This window comes from Phycodurus eques, chromosome 14 (assembly GCF_024500275.1).
Source record: "Phycodurus eques isolate BA_2022a chromosome 14, UOR_Pequ_1.1, whole genome shotgun sequence".
Taxonomy (NCBI): Eukaryota; Metazoa; Chordata; class Actinopteri; order Syngnathiformes; family Syngnathidae; genus Phycodurus; species Phycodurus eques.
The window spans coordinates 21,386,106-21,403,981 of record NC_084538.1 but is presented as its reverse complement, the minus strand read 5'-3'; the positions used below and the strand labels follow the sequence as shown (position 1 = coordinate 21,403,981).

The 17,876-nt window shown below is 45.6% G+C and overlaps 1 protein-coding gene across 8 annotated transcripts in view; it reads left to right on the top strand.

The window, feature by feature from the left end:
• The window catches only part of LOC133412763 (apoptosis-stimulating of p53 protein 1-like), a 68,786-nt gene that overhangs the window by 26,428 nt on the left and 24,482 nt on the right, over nt 1–17,876 (top strand). For 7 of the 8 annotated variants that reach the window (XM_061696376.1, XM_061696378.1, XM_061696379.1 and 4 more), the window contains 7 exons: nt 7,058–7,153; nt 14,480–14,536; nt 16,480–16,600; nt 16,745–16,824; nt 16,899–17,066; nt 17,143–17,283; nt 17,362–17,557. In XM_061696376.1, the coding sequence (XP_061552360.1) occupies nt 7,058–7,153; nt 14,480–14,536; nt 16,480–16,600; nt 16,745–16,824; nt 16,899–17,066; nt 17,143–17,283; nt 17,362–17,557 (859 nt within the window). The remainder of the gene's footprint in view (nt 1–7,057; nt 7,154–14,479; nt 14,537–16,479; nt 16,601–16,744; nt 16,825–16,898; nt 17,067–17,142; nt 17,284–17,361; nt 17,558–17,876) is intronic. The other variant, XM_061696377.1, reaches the window with a different exon arrangement.

Below are 17,876 nucleotides of genomic sequence, written 5' to 3'. Positions count from 1 at the left end.
AGCTCACTTATTGTGGATCCAGTGCGTCACAGATTTTTTTTTTTTTTTTTTTTATAGGTCAGTGTAGTGCCGTTACTCACATGCACATCTCCGATACGGTTAGTTTTATGATTAGAATGTGGCAGCAATGACTCATGTTAGGTCGACTAACCGGGCTCTTATTCTTAGCAGAAAAAGAAACTTTACTGAGTAATCTCAACTCATACATTTAGTCACCAAGTTGCTTGAGGATGCAAAGAACATGACGGGAAAGCCACTGTTTAAAACACAAGCCACAGTCCATCCATCCATCCATTTTCTGAGCCGCTTATCCTCGCAAGGGTCGCGGGAGTGCTGGAGTCAATCCCACCTATCATCGGGCAGGAGGCGGGGTACACCCTGAACTGGTTGCCAGCCAATCGCAGGGGACAAGTCACAGTCAGAGTTTTATTAAATAAATTCACAAACACCTACCTTAGCCTGGCGAATAGGTAATGCACACTCATCACAACATAGACAGGAGCAATTGCAAGTAGAGAGCAATGTTTGACTTGATTTACTACAACTACATTACTGTAGTTTAAAACATCACCGCAATGAATTCTGGGTTCCCATAATGCTTTTCACTGATTACATTATCAGGACCATCAGTGTGAGAAACGGTGCCAATGTTAAGGCTGGAAATTGCCTGTTCATATCATGGGCACATGGGCTATTGTTAATGTCAGCAGACCACAAAGGCATGTGCTTTTGTAGATGGTGATCACAAGTGGAAAAATAAAATACCTGTACGTCTCCAAAGTATCAAATATTTGCATTGGATTGCATAAATGAAACTCGCAAATTTATATAATAAAGTAATAAAGAATTGGGTGATACTTCGCAGATTTAATTTATTACGGGGGGTTTCGGGCACGTAACCCCCATGATAAACGAGGGTTTACTGTACTATATACTTCAATTGTTTATTTTCCAACTATGACAAGTGAGAAGTGACAGAGGAAGTGGAGTGGAACTACTCATTTTACAGGGGTGTCAAACTCATTTTTGTCGCGGGCCACATTGTAGTTATGGCTTCCCTCGGACGGCCGTTATGACTGTGAACCCATATCAAATATTGTCTCATATAATGACATATACACAACAAATTGATGGATAGCTAGTTTTTAAATCAGAAGCCAATACAAAATGTTCAACTATTATTACATTTATTTCCAAAAGGTGATTGGTAACATAAACTGCTTTCAATATCTCAACATTATACAAGCCACCAATGTTGCTATTTTCACAAGAAACATGAAGTCGACACACATGATTTGCTTTTGCGGGCCACATAAAAATGATGTTGCGGGCCGGATCTGGCCCCCAGGCCACCGGTTTGACACCTGTGTTACAACATCTGAACATGTGAGAAAAGCAGGGTTAAGTGTGCAGCACAGAACTATTGCGTGATGGACAAACCAATGAACCCAGCCTGACAAGTTAATCCATCAGCATGCAATCACAATAATTTATCATATTTTCTTCAAATATAATTATCAAGAACGTGGTCATGGGGGACAATGGTGTGCCCACAAAATGGAGACTAACAAGATGCAGAACAGTATTTCCACAGATCAAAGTGTTCTCTGCCGGTGCTATGAAAAAGTATAGCATTATTACCACTAGCATTATTATTTTAATGATCCTTTTCACATCATAATTACGATAATGATAATAAATGGTGTTTTTTTTTTTTTTTTTTTTTTTAGCAGCCCCTAGGGCTGCATGCCGGACGACTGGTTAGCACATCTGCCTCACAGTTCTGAGAAGCCAGGTTCGAATCCACCCTCGCCTATGTGGAGTTTGCATGTTCTCCCCGTGCCTGCGTGGGTTTTCTCCGGGTACTCTGGTTTCCTCCCTCAACCCCAAAACATGCATGGTAGGCTAACTGAAGACTCTAAATTGCCCGTAGGTGTGAATGTGAGTGCAAATGGTTGTTTGTTTATACTGTATGTGCCCTGCGATTGGCTGGCGACCAGTTCAGGGTGTACCCCGCCTCTCGCCCAGAGTTAGCTGGGATAGGCTCCATCACGCCCGCGACCTTAATGAGGATGAGTGGTACGGAAAATGAATCAATGAATAATAATTATAATGCATTTTATTTGTAAGTGCCTTTTGAGGCCCCCCAAGGACACTGTACATCAATCATATATTAAAAACAGAATTAACAAGAGAATAAGACAAATACATTAAAATACAGGGCAATGTGGTTAAAGTGAGTATGCGATACTGAACAGGTATGTTTAAGTTTAGATTTGAAGGTAATTAAAGAGTCCGAATCGAGGTCAGGCGGTAGAGAGTTCCAGACCTCAGGACAAGAGCGTCTGAAAGCTCTACTCCCCATGGTGCGGACTGAAGAGGCATTGTGGGGGAGGTTGTACAAATATGGCGGCCCGATGTTGTGAATGGCCTTGAAGATGTAGAGAAGGAGTTTGAATTGAATCCTCTGTTTGTCAGCGAAGTTCCTGGAGGATGGGGGTGATTTGGTGGAAAGAGGGAGGTTTGGTGATGACACACACATACACTACTATAGCAACAATAATGGTAACCTCAAACATTTTCAAATTGCTGTATGAAACAAAGCCTTATTTAGGTAAGCTAACAGTTAACTGAACTTCTACAATTTCTTCTTCCACCGCTATTATTTCTTCTTCTTTTTATCTTCTGGCAGTCTAGATGCCCTGCACCACCATGTTGCTTCTCACAGGTCAGTCTTGGTACTATGACAGACATCTGGTTTGGGAGAAGGGATCACAATTCTCGGTGGGGAGATCGTTACGTGCATAATAGGGCTACGCACGTATCGGTGGTGATTTGAACTGGGATTTTGTTGTGCCTGAAAGAGCGATCGTCGAATCGGAATTTTAGGATTGGAATCACGATGAATCTTAGAATATCATGCATACTTTATTTTAGATTTTTGGCACACACACACACCCACAAACTCTACCTAGACCATCATGTTTAAGGTTGACGTCATTTTGACTCACAGTAGTTTCTTCGCATTCTTAGCAGGAACCGGTCTGTTTTGCAGTTGTAGTCATAGATACGAACATAGGTAGACGCGACAGGCCCCTTTTGAGCTGCGTTCCGATGGCGACGCTAGGCTAGTAGGGGGCAAAGTCAGTCAGTGCGTTCCGTGTGTGTGAAGGGCAAGTAAACCGAAAGAACAAGGATGCCGGGCGCATTATGCTGCAGACGGTATCATACAATCACAACCCACCCTGATCTGGGAAGCTATCGCAGGTAAAAATATTTTGGGGGCTTCTTTCAAATGATTTGTATTGATAGCACAAGCTTTGGCATTGACAAAAAAGTAAACCTCATGAAAATCTGTTGAGAAATGCATACTCCGTTAAAATGATCTAAATATTGCTCGCTACTTTTATTTATCAATTATTATTTATTTATCAACTATGTCGTCCACCAGACGACGACTTCGACTTCCGCATTGGCCGCTGTTTGCGCCAATCCAATTTAAGCGCCAGTGAGTACTTGAGCGGTGTAAATACATGTTTTTCTGCGTGAAGAAAATGTGTTTATTTTGCCTTATTGTACTCTTCAGAGTCTTCCAGATTTCTTAATTTATGTTAAATAATAAATTATTATTAAATAATCAAAGTGGATTTTTCATCCGTTGGGCTTTGATATCTCTTTATTTCGGAATACCGTAGTACAAGGACTCATGATTCAATTCTGATTCGGAAGTCATTCGTTACTGTCAACATGAAGAACGAATCGGGATTTAGAGGGTGAATGTAAGCCCTAGTGGGTAGTGTGCTGTGTTGGTCATCTCAAGTACACCCCACACGATAAGCGCAGTAAAAACACAACGTTAATAACGAAAGTTATTCGTTGTCGTGTGTGGTTTCTCACATTTAAAACAATCAGCTAAGATGTGGAAAACTGGAATTTGTTTCCTCGACTTTAGATCATGCTCCAAGATGTGGCTTCAAATTGTTTTGCTGGTGTCATGTACAGTTTTAAGAAATAAATGAAAAAGTGCTCATAATTGATCCAACTTGAGCTCCTGTCTTTCGACGGTTGGTCTTCCATCACCGCTCATGACAATTCATCCATCCATCCATCCATCCATCCATTTTCTATACCGTTTATCCTCACTAGCGTCGCGGGGTACACCCTGAACCGGTCACCAGCCAATCGCACACACCTATGGGCAATTTAGAGTCCTCAATCAACCTACCACGCATGATTTTTGGGATGTGGGAGGACACCGAGTCCGGAGAAAACCGTGCCAACTCATGACAATTAAAATCAAAGCAACATTTTTTTATGTTGCACTTTTCATGCATTCAAATTGACGTTTTAGGGTTCAGGGGTTTTGACGTTTTACATTCTTTAAGACACTCAACTTGTTTTTGCAAGGATGCGTCATTCACACAATGATGATGGTGGATGCTGAAAATTGTTCCTTCACAATGAACAATGACTCAGCATCGGGAGCAAGTGGAAGTTGACTGTCTTGTTTGGGGCTACGTCAAACCAGCAATCTTCTAATGGCTACATGGCAACAGTCTAGTTGCCATCATGGCTAGATGGCAACTAGTCGAAGATATGAGGTGCATATAGAAAATCTATTCAACTACAAAAGCGTTCATGGTTGCGGATGAAATTTTCATTTAATTTCCTTTTTTTCTTTTCGTTTGTTTATGGTATTTCATATTTCAAATTAAGATGAAATTGTGACATCTATAATCCAAAAGGTCACCACCATACCACAGTCAACGTAAGATAACATGACTGTGGCATTATCTAAGAATTTCTAGGTAAGACTGCCCCACAACGCAAGTTAATTGCCATACCTTATATCGTGGGCATTTCAAAGTTCATTTAATGGACAACTTCCTTGCCCAGGTTAAGTTGTATTGGGTGTGCGTACGTGCATGCATGGACGCGTTTGTGTCTTTGTCTGAGTGTGAGCGAGGGCACAAATGATCATGATTCATTTTTTCCATATATCGTCTGATCTCGAATATTATAACGATCGGTTTTACACTTTTTTTAAATCGCCAGTTCCAAAACATCTGGACTAAAAACGAAAGAAGTTAGAGAGTAGTTCAACATTTTATTAACGCCTTTTGTTAGCAGCACTTCTCGTAGTCTCGTAAAACAGTAACCCCAACATGATATTAGGATACTTAGCAAATAAGGCAAATAAAATAAATATCGAAAAAATATAAAAGCACTTCACTCAGCAGTACAACGAATGTAGTAAAATATAACACAACAGTGCACTAGTTTGAAGTCCTGGGTATTTTTGGAGGTACAAGATACAAAATAAACAAACTGCCCCGTCAGGGAAAATGAAGACACCTTGGATTGTAAACATGATCATTCTGCAGTTATGATGCTACATACCCAGTTAACATTATTGCTACTTTCAAATGTGCAACATATTTAATAACAATACAGATTAACAGGTTTTGCCATTTTGCAAGCCACCTGAATAATCATGACACGATTGTTGCTTTGGTCTGGTGGCCTTACTAACTAGCAACGGCTAACTGCTAATACTACATGTGCCGGCAACAGTAAGTGACAGGCTGGGCTCACTGTGCTCTCATTTTTATGCTTTCCACATAATCATTTTGGGTGGTATTTCTTCAAATGAACAAACACTGTTGCCCGTTTTTCAGGGCGCTGACATACCTTGCACATCGGCTAGTTAATAGCATTGTTCCGCGTCGCTTTGGAGACACCGCCACACAACCGTCATTGGAAACTCGCGGAGCGGTCGGCCACAGCGGCAATGGAGGTAGCCGCGCTGGAGTTGGGGCGAAGAGTGGCCGCCGACAACGCGGCGTGCTCAGTGTGACGACAGCTGAGTCGGACGGGAGTTTCGATTTCGCTGCGGGGCGGGTCAGCCCAGGAGGCGCGGTTTCTGTTAACTCCCACAACTGGTAACCGCAAGGGGAGCAGGAAAAGGACGGCGCTTATTGCCTGTCGATTTCACGCACATTCCCGCCATGTTAGAGGAATTACGCACACAGCTGATCACTGAGATCGACGGGTAATTTATCACTATCTCCAATCTCAATCATATAATCGCCCAGCCCCTAGTGTGAGCGCATGCATGTTGTTTGTGTGTTTGTGAGTGACCATACAGTAAACAATAGCAGGATGTGGCTGGGCTGGGACCTTCCTTCCTTGTTATCTTGTATCATTTCTCTCTCCATACTTTCTGTGATATTTACATCTTACCAAATACGGGATCTCAGGATGCAAATGATTAAATGAAATGCTACTGACATTTTTGTTTTTATTTATATATTATACTCATTATACTGTCTCAAGGGAGATTCAATTCTCATACACTATTGTATATTTGTGTTGCACATCACACAGACAGAGAACCAGATCACACAGATGCAGACACGCAAGGAGAGATACAGTGCTGGACCTCTTCAGCATGGGGGTTGGTGCCTTGCTCAGAGGAACTTTTACAATAGTCAGGAAGCAGACTAGCATCTCTCCAACAACTAGTTGCCTGGGACTCAAACAATAAACCTTTGGCTCCAAAGCATAAGCCCTTCCAAAAGAACTACTGCCTCCCTATGTTAAAATGCAGGCATATGATTAGATTGCATTGCAGATGTGATGAAGTCAGTGACAGTGACATAAAACTGAAGCCAAATTGAAATCAGGCCATTTTCTCTGAACTAATACTATAACTGTGCCACCCTGCCAAGGCCACCAGCTGGTAATATAATAAAAATTTTGCAGCAAGCTGAAGAAGCGGTATGACCCTAAAATGTGAAGTGAGACATGAGCAGCTGTGCACTCTAGCCCAGCATTTATCTTGTGTTACTGTTATGGTTTCATCTTGTCAGGAACAATCTCATCCATCTTCACTGTGACAGTCTATAATAGATGGACCGATGATAATAGAAACACAAGAGAAATCACGTTTTTGCTATTGTATAGGTATTTTTTCAAGAATTAATGCATGCAACATTTGGAAGCTATCATGTAAAGGCGCAGTACATCATCTCATTTTACTTTCCCTATTGTGTAGGTTCCCCGTGTGGAGCTAACCCTCTCTGAGCTCCAGGAAATGGCTACAAGACAACAGCAACAAATAGATGCTCAACAACAGATGTTGGTTGCCAAGGTAACTATTTCACAAATGCACGAGCACACGCACGCACACACACACACACACACAATTATTCTCTAGATGGATTGCCTGTCACTTAGTGTAAGGTTGTCTACATCTAGAGTCCGTCCAAAAAGGGTTGACCTTGGCACTCCAGCAATTACAGTCAGGCCACTGAGAAATATGTATGTGTGTGAGGTGTAGAGATCATGGCTCATGTATCTTTTATGATGATGTGATCCGGGTGGGTATCTAAGGACTGTCAAAAATGAAAAACAGTGTTTGAGTTACTTGCAGATTTGTTTTGGGTAGCGTCATACATGGAGTGAGATAGGAACACTATAGGAAGGAAATGAAGTCATCGGGAAGCCACAGATGCTGGGATAGTCAAAGAGCATTCTACTCCAGAAAGGAAGGAAGTGTATCAGCCCCCAAGGGAAGGAATGAGCAAATATACAACATTTCAAGCCTGTTTTTTTTTACAAGTTTATGAATTGAGTCCAGTGATATACTGTTGAACAACTCTATTTTGGTTTGGCCAATTTCTTTTCATATGTGACATTGGGGATAATCTGTTTGTATCTTAATGGCAAATCAGTGCTGTGTCCCCCTCCAGCATATGAGTAGGATAAGGTGCAGAGAGGGTGTGCCCTTGGCGGAGTGAGATTTTGGTGTCAGAATGTCCGTCTGAACTTACGCCGACTGCGACCACATCTAAGCTTTTGGACCAGGTGATCTGACACAAATTTGTTTAATATGACTGGGGCAGGCAGAATGGTGGAAGACTGGTTAGCACATCTGTCTCACAGTTTTGAGGACCTGAGTTCAAATCTGACCTTGTCTGTATGGAGTTAGCATGTTCTCCCCGTGCCTGCGTTGGTTTTCTCCGGGTACTCCGGTTTCCTCCCACATCCCCAAAACATGCATGGTAGGTTAACTGAAGACTCGAAATTGCCTGTCGGTGTGAATGTGACTGCCACTGGTTGTTTATATGTGCCCTATGATTGGCTGGTGACCAGTTCAGGGTGTAGCTTGCCTCTCACCCGGAGTCAGCTGGGATAGGCTCGAGCACGCCCGCGACCCTAGTGGGGATAAGCGGTACGGAAGATGAACGAATGGATGACTGGGCCACATGCAAGGAGACAGACACGTGAGCTCCTCTGACATGTGTGGTGGATGTAGGGATGGGTACCTTTCACATTTGAATCAGTATGGTACCGATTCCCACTAAGTGGGAGACACAACATCGTACTTGTACAGTACCAAAGGAAGTTACCGTTACACAATGGGGGATCAGGCGGAGGGAGGAGGGGGTGTTTGTCAGCATTCCATTGCCCTCTTGCTCTGGAGTCCGGACACATACACACTCATTCTCACACACACACACACACACACACACACACACACACACACACACGAAAGCACAAACACAGGTGTTGCCCTACATAATCCAGTGAGGTGTGAAGTGTCACTGTCATTGTCAGGCATGACAGGCCTCTCTATCATTATCACCTCTTCTTTCATATTAGTGTTAACACATACATCATTCCAGGCATATTAATTAACTCAATCAAGTTAGAATTAATATTAATAATAAATTACTCTCCTAGAGTTGTCGCCTTATTGTAGGGATTTATGTGTCCCAGTGATCCTAGGAACTAAGTTATCTGGGGCTTTATGCCGCTAGCAGGGACACCCAGGGAAACATTTTTTGAGATGAGGGACCAGACAAAGAAGAGCTCAGAAACCCCCTATGACGAATAGAATTAATGGACCTTGCTTTCTCCTGCCCGGACACGGTCTCCTTCTGGAGCCAGGCTTGGTGGTGGGGCTCGATGGCGAACACATGGTTGGCGGGCCGGCACTGAGTGGGCGTCCGAGGTTGAGAAGTTCCAACAAGATATAGTCAGGCTTGCCTCGACACACCGCATATGCCCTGCTACCTGGTACCAGTCCTCTTGAGAGAAACTGTACACTCTTTCAATCTGGAGTTGCTTTGTTCTGCTGGGGGATTTCCATGATCACGTGGGGAATGACAGTGAGACCTGGAAGGGTGTGATTGGGCAGAACGGCCCCCTGAACCCTAGCAATGGTCTGTTATTGGACTTCTGTGCTCCTAACGAAATTGAAACACCCAATTCTAAACTCTGTGAGCCCTTTATCAGGAGAAACAACACATCTTCAAGGGAGTGTAAATGAATCTGTATGAAGTGACAACCAAAAAGACTAAAAGATCTTTAACACATCCATCCATCCATCCATTATCTGAGCCACTTATCCTCACAAGGGTCACGGGAGTGCTGGAGCCTATCCCACCTATCATCGGGCAGGACACGGGGTACACCCTGAACTGGTTGCCAGCCAATCGCAGGGCACATATAAACAAACAACCATTCGCACTCACGTTCACACCTGCGGGAAATCTTGTCTTCAATCAACCTACCATGCATGTTTTTGGGATGTGGGAGGAAACCGGAGTGCCCGGAGAAAACCCACGCAGGCATGGGGAGAACATGCAAGCTCCACACAGGCGGGGCCGGGGATCGAACCCCGGTCCTTAGAACCATGAGGCAGACACTCCAACCAGGTGTCCACCGTTCCACCCTTTTAACACATTGGATTTTTTTTTTTTTTTTTTTTTAACAAAATCATCTAACTATAGTCATCAGCAGAAAATAACTGTGATCAGCTAAATTGGTATAGTCTAAAAAGCGTGCTGGAGGCTATCCCAGCTATCTTCGGGAGAGAGGCGGGGTACACCCTGAAGTGATCACCAGCCAATCACAGGGCACATACAAACAAACAACCATTCACACTTACAGTCACCTACGGGCAATTTAGAGTTCAATTAACCTACCATACATTTTTGGGCATGTGGGAGTAAACCGGAGTACCCGGAGAAAACCCACGCAGGCACGGGGAGAACATACAAACTCCAAACAGGTGAGGCTTGATTTGAACCCTGTCCTCAGAACTGTGAGGCAGATGTGCTAACCAGTCGTCCACCATGCCGCTAAATATTAGCTAAAGAAAAATATTAGCTAATTGAAAAAAAATCCAATTTAGCAATTTGTTATGTGTAAATGTCTCCCATGTTGAAACAGTCACGCTTAAAGTCCAATTTTCAAAAAGTTACTGTTAACTTTAAAATGTTAGGCATTCATAGGAAAGGCAAGCCTCATTGATAGAGCAAAGGGAGGTGCCCAACTGAAAGACAAAAGTGAATAACAGTAAAGACATGAACAGCCTCATAAAAATCGTGTGCGTTGCACAATTTACATGTTGCCCTTCAAACTGCAGATACAAGTGCGTAAATAATCCTAACTACTGCACTGTAAAAAACAACCAATAGCATCCATCTATCCATCCATCCATTTTCTACCGCTTATCCGAGGTCGTGCCACGGTAGCTTTAGCAGGGACGTCCAGACTTCCCTCTCCCCAGCCACTTCATCCATCTCTAGCAATGGTCTTGGGGGATCCCAAGGCGTTCCCAAGCCAGCATGTTCTGGGTCATCCACGGGGTCTCCTCCTGTAGATCGACCAGTAAATCGAGAGCTTTTCGCTGAGCTCCTTCTTTACCACAATGGATCGATACAAAGTTCCATTCCGTTCTTCCCTCACTCGTGAACAAGACCCCAAGATACTTGAACTCCTCCACTTGGGGCAGGATCTTATCCCCGACCTGGAGAAGGGCACGTCACCCTTTTCCGACTGAGGACCATGGTCTCAGATTTGGAGGTGCTGTTTCTCATCCCAGCCGCTTCACGCTCGGCTGCGAACTCCTCCAGTGAGAGTTGGAGGTCACGGCTTGATGAAGCCTACAGAACCACATAATCTGCAAAAAGCAGAGATGCAATACTGAGGCCACCAAATCGGACCCCCTCTACGCCTCGGCTGCGCCTAGAAATTCTGTCCATAAAAGTTATGAACCGAATTGGTGACAAAGGGCAGCGTTGGCGGAGTCCAACCCTCACCAGAAACTAGTCTGATTTACTGCCGGATTTGCGGACCAAACTCTGACTCCAGTTGTACAGGGACTGAACAGCTCGTATCAGGCGGTTCGGCACCCCATACTCCCGAAGCACCCCCCGCAGGACCCCCGAGGGACACGGTCGAACGCCTTCTCCAAGTCCACAAAACACATGTAGACTGGTTGGGCGAATTCCCATGCACCCTCGAGGACCCTGCCAAGGGTGTAGAGCTGGTCCACTGTTCCACGGCCAGGACGAAAACTACACTGCTCCTCCTGAATCTGAGATTCAACTTCCCGACGGATCCTCCCCTCCAGCACCCCTGAATAGACCTTACCAGGGAGGCTGAGGAGTGTGATCCCCCTGTAGTTGGAACACACCCTCCGGTCCCTCTTCTTAAAAAGGGGGACAACCACCCCAGTCTGCCAATCCAGAGGCACTGTCCCCGATGTCCACGCAATGTTGTTGCAGAGGCGTGTCAAGCCCGGGACCCCCTACAACATCCAGAGCCTTGAGGAACTCCGGGCGAATCTCATCCACTCCCGGGGGCCTTGCCACCGAGGAGCTCTTTAACCACCTCGGTGACCTCAACCCCAGAGATAGGAGAGCCCGCCTCAGAGAACCCAGACTCTGCTCCCTCATGGGAAGGCGTGTCGGTGGAATTGAGGTCTTCAAAATATTCTCCCCACCGGCTCACAACGTCCCGAGTCGAGGTCAGCATCGCCCCATCCCCACTATACACAGTGTTGATGGTGCACTGCACCCCTCCTAAGACGCCGGATGGTGGACCAGAATTTCCTCGAAGCCGTCCGGAAGTCTTTCTCCATGGCCTTACCGAACTCTTCCCATGCCCGAATTTTTGCTTCAGCGACCACCGAAGCTGCATTCCTGCTTGGCCAGCCGGTACCATCAGCTGCCTCAGGAGTCCCACATGCCAAAAAGGCCCGATAGGACTCCTTCTTCAGCTTGACGGCATCCCTCACCGTTGGTGTCCACCAACGGGTTCGGGGATTACCGCCACGACAGGCACCAACCACCTTACGTCCACAGCTCCGGTCGGCCGCCTCAGCAATGGAGGCGCGGAACATTGTCCACTCGGACTCGATGTCCCCCGCCTCCCCCGGAACATAAGCAAAGTTCTGTTGGAGGTGGGAGTTGAAACTCCTTCTGACAGGGGATTCCGCCAGACTGTCCCCAGCAGACCCTCACAATACGTTTGGGCCTGCCACGTCGGACCGGCATATTCCCCCACCATCGGAGCCAACTAACCACCAGGTGGTGATCAGTTGACAGCTCTGCCCCTCTCTTTACCCGAGTGTCCAAGACATGCGGTCGGAAGTCCGATGATACGACCACAAAGTCGATCATCGAACTGTGACGTAGGGTGTCCTGGTGCCAAGCGCACGTGTAGACACGCTTATGCTTGAACATGGTGTTCGTTATGGACAATCCGTGATGAGCACAGAAGTCCAATAACAGAACACCGCTCGGGTTCTGCACGGGGGGGCCGTTCCACCCAATCACGCCCTTCCTGGTCTCACTGTCATTGCCCACGTGAGCATTGAAGTCCCCCAGCAGAACGATGGAGTCCCCAGCGGGAGCGCTCTCCAGCACCCCCTCCAAGGACTCCAAAAAGGGTGGGTACTCTGAACTGCTGTTTGGTGCATAGGCACAAACAACAGTCAGGACCCGTCCCCCAACCCGAAGGAGGAGGGAGGCTACCCTCTCATCCACTGGGGTGTACTCCAACGTACAGGCGCCGAGCCGGGGAGCAATAAGTATACCCACACCTGCTCGGCGCCTCTCACCGTGAGCAACTCCAGAGTGGAAGAGAGTCCAACCCCTCTCAAGAGGACTGGTACCAGAGCCCAAGCTGTGTGTGGAGCCGAGTCCGACTATATCTACTCGGAACTTCTCGACCTCACACACCAGCTCGGGCTCCTTCCCCGCCAGAGAGGTGACATTCCACGTCCCTAGAGCCAGCTTCTGTAGCCGGGGATCGGATCGCCAAGGTCCCCGCCTTCGGCCACCACCCAGCTCGCACTGCACCCGACCCCTATGGCCCCTCCCACAGGTGGTGAGCCCATGGGAAGGGGGAACCACGTTACCCTTTCGGGCTGCCCATTTATTGTACTCGGGTTTTTGGAGCCGTGCTTTGTCTGGTCCCTCATCTGGGACCTGTTTGTCATGGGTGATCCTGCCAGGGGCATAAAGCCCCAGACAACTAAGCTCCTAGGATCAATCGGACACACAAACCCCTCCACCACGATAAGGTGACGGGATATAGTCATCAAAACAATAAAGCATGACTTGGCTTTCAGCTCGGCGGCACGGCGGCCGACTGGTTACACAGTTCTGAGGACTGGGTTCAAATCCCGGCCTCGCCTTTGTGGAGTTTGCATGTTCTCCGTGTGCCTGCGTGGGTTTTCTCCAGGCACTCAGATTTCCTCCCATTTCCCAAAAACATGCATGGTAGGTTAATTGAAGACTGTAAATTGCCCGTAGGTGTTAATGTGAGTGCGAATATTTGTTTGTTTATATGTACCCTGCGATTGGCTGGCGAGCGGTTCGGGGTGTACCCCGCCTCTCTCCCGAAGATAGCTGGGATAGGCTCCAGCACGCCCGCGACCCTTGTGAGGATAAGCGGTACAGAAAATGGATGAATGGCTTTCAGCTACAGACGACACAACAGATGACATTCGACAAACGACATTCGACAATGAACCAACAAGAACTGAAATAAACCAGAGAACTAGATACAAACATATTGATGAGACGACAAGGAACAAGACACGAGTGGCTGCAGGGAGCTGATTGGTTGACGCTGACTGGTCGACATAAGGTAGAGGGTTGATGAGAAGATTTGGACATAATAACCAAATGAGCACACATGACATGAACATGGGACACAGGAAAACATGAAACAAAACTAAATATAATCTATACTAAAACACAGACCATGACACAGGGATCATACTGACTATGCATTTTAAACTGAAATACAATCTCCTTGGCCGGCACGGTGGAAGACTTGTTAGGGCGTCCGCCTCACAGTTCTGAGGACCGGGGTTCCATCCCCGGCCCCGCCTGTGTGGAGTTTGCATGTTCTCCCCGTGCCTGCTTGGGTTTTCTCCAGGCACTCCGGTTTCCTACCACATCCCAAAAACATGCATGGTAGGTTAATTGAAGACTCTTAAATTGCCCGTAGGTGTGAATGGTTTTTTGTTTAAATGTGCCCTGCGATTGGCTGGCAATCAGTTCAGGGTGTACCCCGCCTCCTGCCCGATGATAGCTGGGATAGGCTCCAGCACTCCCGCGACCCTTGTGAGGATGGATGGATGGATATAATCTCCTTCTCTGTGTTTTAGGAGCAAAGGCTGAGGTATCTTCACCAGGGAGGCAGATCCAATCAGGGACAGACACAGGTGGGAACCATAAGGCAATTTTGCATGCAAATTGTAAACAAAAATACATAAGTGTTGTGGAGTATAACACATAGGGCACTATATTCGGAGACTTAGCAACATGCACCAGAGCACAAATGGTACACATCTTGATTTTTGTGCCAGCGCAAGGGTTGCTGATATATTCGGCAGACCAGTCAACGCTAAGCTGGGGGGTGTTGGCCCAGCAAGGGTGTGTCCCTTGGCATCCGCCCGGCGCATGTGACAATTTGGTGACTGATAGGGATGGCGAGAAGTAACTTCATGAAGCATCGTAACACTTCAGCCATTGGTTCGAGTAATGGTCCATTTCTTGATGCTTCATTGCACACAAAACTACCTGCTGGCCGTGTGCATAATCACAGGCAGCTGTATCTCTACCACATACAATATGCGCTGCGCTGCATTTTTGCATCTTTTTGGCTCTTGTGAATGACTATGTATTACAAAACAATGTTTGACCAAGTAATTTCCCAACATAAAGTGTAAAATATATTATTTTTGAACGTATTCTGTGTGCTTAAAATGTTCCCCATCACTGGTATGGCAGGTTGTATCATATTTTTCTGTCACTTTGGGAAAATGGCATGGGCTTAAGAGTGCGGAGGATTTGGAAAGTGCTTATTTAAAAAGAACAGTTTAGCATCATTTTTGCTTTTTGTTTTTAGTTATTCATTCGAGAGGAAAATTATATAAACTGGGGTACAGGAATTCTTCCTCTCAGTGAGTTTTTATTGTACCTTTCTTTCTTGGAAGACAAAAATAGCTTCCCTTTGCATAAAAGAAGAAATGGTTGGAAAATGCTGTTTTTAAGAAACAAATTTAAGTGATCATCCTCAATTACAGTTTCTTCTGCAGCGCAGTGCTGCTTGTGGTTCGAACTCAGGCGACCACCATCCCCCAGGTTGGGAGTCGAGTGCACCAAGGGCTGGGCTATCCGACCAGGGGGCTGGGTTAGCGGGCAGCACCCCCTTTCCAAGGATTCCAAGGAGTGACGTACTAACCAAGCTATATCCAAACTATATATCCAAACTACTTGAAGGTGTGCTTGGTGGTGGTGAGAGTTTGGTGAACAGAAAGTCCATCTAAACTTAGGCCAGCTCATATCACGTCTAAATTGTGGCACAGAGGATGGAATGTGATTTTGGTGAATCTGAGGGGTGTACATGTGGGCAGACAAACACGTGAGCTCCTCTGACGTGTGTGGTGGATGACATATTAATTGCAAGTGGCCATCCAGATCTCTTAGTCATTGTAAAAATCAATTCATTAAATGCATTATTATTATTATAATCACCATTATTCTATTTTTTAAATCTACTTACTGGCTGGCATTCCGCTATGTGGGTTGGGGAGGGATGGTAGCAATGAACGACCGATCGAAGGGAATAAAGCTACAGTAAATGAGGTCCATGCACATATTTAAGTCGTCAGTGACTGAATGTAACACGGATATACTGCTACTGTTCAATGCGCCAGTAATGCACGGGTCGCTCAGCCCCCCCACCCTCCCTTTGCATGCCCCTGCCTCACCGTAATTTCTTACCGTTTGATGTTTTAAATTTAGATTTTATTTCCCATGTTAGCGTAATGATTAGAAATAAAAAATACTCATAATGGCGGAATGTTTATAAAACAACAACAACTGATATACAGTTTTGAAATACACAGCAATAGAATTGCTTGCCCTTTCTTTCTGGTCATGTCACAGGTTTACGGACCAAAAATTGTGGAGCATAATAATTATTGCCCCAAAGACAAAACGAAAAAAAAAACCTGCTCATCAGTGATCGTTTTGCAGAAAACAATGTTATGTTATTTTCGAAAAATTGCAAGTCAGCAGAGAGCGTATACACAAACAACCCAAAATGTTTAATACACTCTTATATTTACAGTAGGTCCTGTTTTTTCTTTTCCTTGTTCAGTCTGAATCTGAGAAGTTGCAGCGGCTGAAGGAGCGAGTGGAGACTCAGGAGACAAAGCTGAAGAAGATTCGAGCCATGAGAGGACAGGTGGACTACAGTAAACTGATCAATGGGAACCTCTGTACGCCTGAACATACAATAATTTATACTCTACCAGAGTTGATCCAATACTATTGGATGACTATGTATTTTATTTTTTTATTTCACATCCTATTATCATGCACATAATAACCAACCATCAATTGATCATGTTTTCTGTGTACAGCTGCAGAGATTGACCATGTTAGCAGCCTGTTTCAGGAGAAGCAGGCTGAGCTGCAGTCTGCTGTGACCCGAGTCGACCAGGTATCTCAGAGGGATTGATAAGTCAAGTTCATGTCACCCTAGGAATTATTTTATATCTATTTTTACTTCACCAGCTGACACAACAGCTGGAAGATCTAAGGAAAGGACGCCTTCAGCTACATTCTGTTGCATCACAGCAGGGGGCACCCAACAGACCCCAGGGTGCACCCACTGGAATGAAAGCATCTCCACTCTCTGGTCCTGCTGCCTTAGAACTCAGGAAACTCTACCAAGAGCTGCAGGTAATAAAACATTGTCCCTTTCAAAATGTAAAGTTCCTGAAAACACTGTAGAACATTTCTAATGCCATTGAGTCAGGCTCGCAATCGTCACAACCTGGAACAGAGTAGCAAGTTAGCACACAACAAGGAGCTGCTGAACAAGAGGAATGCTCAGGTGACAGTGATGGATCAACGTATTGGAGACCTTAGGGAGCGACTGCACAAGAAGAGAGCAGAAGTACACTTACGCCTGACAGTTTTCCTTTTTCGAAGACTGTTTGTTCACCTGCTTCATTTTCTACTTTCTATCTTGTAGTTGAGCCGCATGAATGGAGGAGGCCCGTCTTCTCCTCAGAGCTCTACTCGTCCAAATGGTGGCGTCTCAGGCCGAGTGGCAGCCGTCTGCCCCTACATCCAAGCTCCAGCTGAAGGGGGACAGGAAGCAGGGTACAACATGTCACCTGACACATCCCCCAAACCCTCACAAATCAGTCACATCCGCTCCTTATCAGGTTGGTGTAAATTATTGTTGGTTTTCTTACAGCATGGCATAAGATTTCTTCCTGTGATATCTGGCAATTCTCTAACTGGCTGCTTTTCTGTCTCCTTTTTCTGTCTGTTGCCTTCTTCCTGCCCCTTTTGTCTGTTGTTGTTTTCATCTTCAATCTTGGCATTACCGCGCACATGGTTACTGTTCACTGTACACATTGTTATTGTTTCACTGTTGCTGTAATGTGATGTCATTTCAACCTCATCATCTTGCCCGCAACTGGTCCCACTGCCATTACTTGTGACGACGGTTGTCCTGTTGATTGTGTTTTGTTGTTGTTA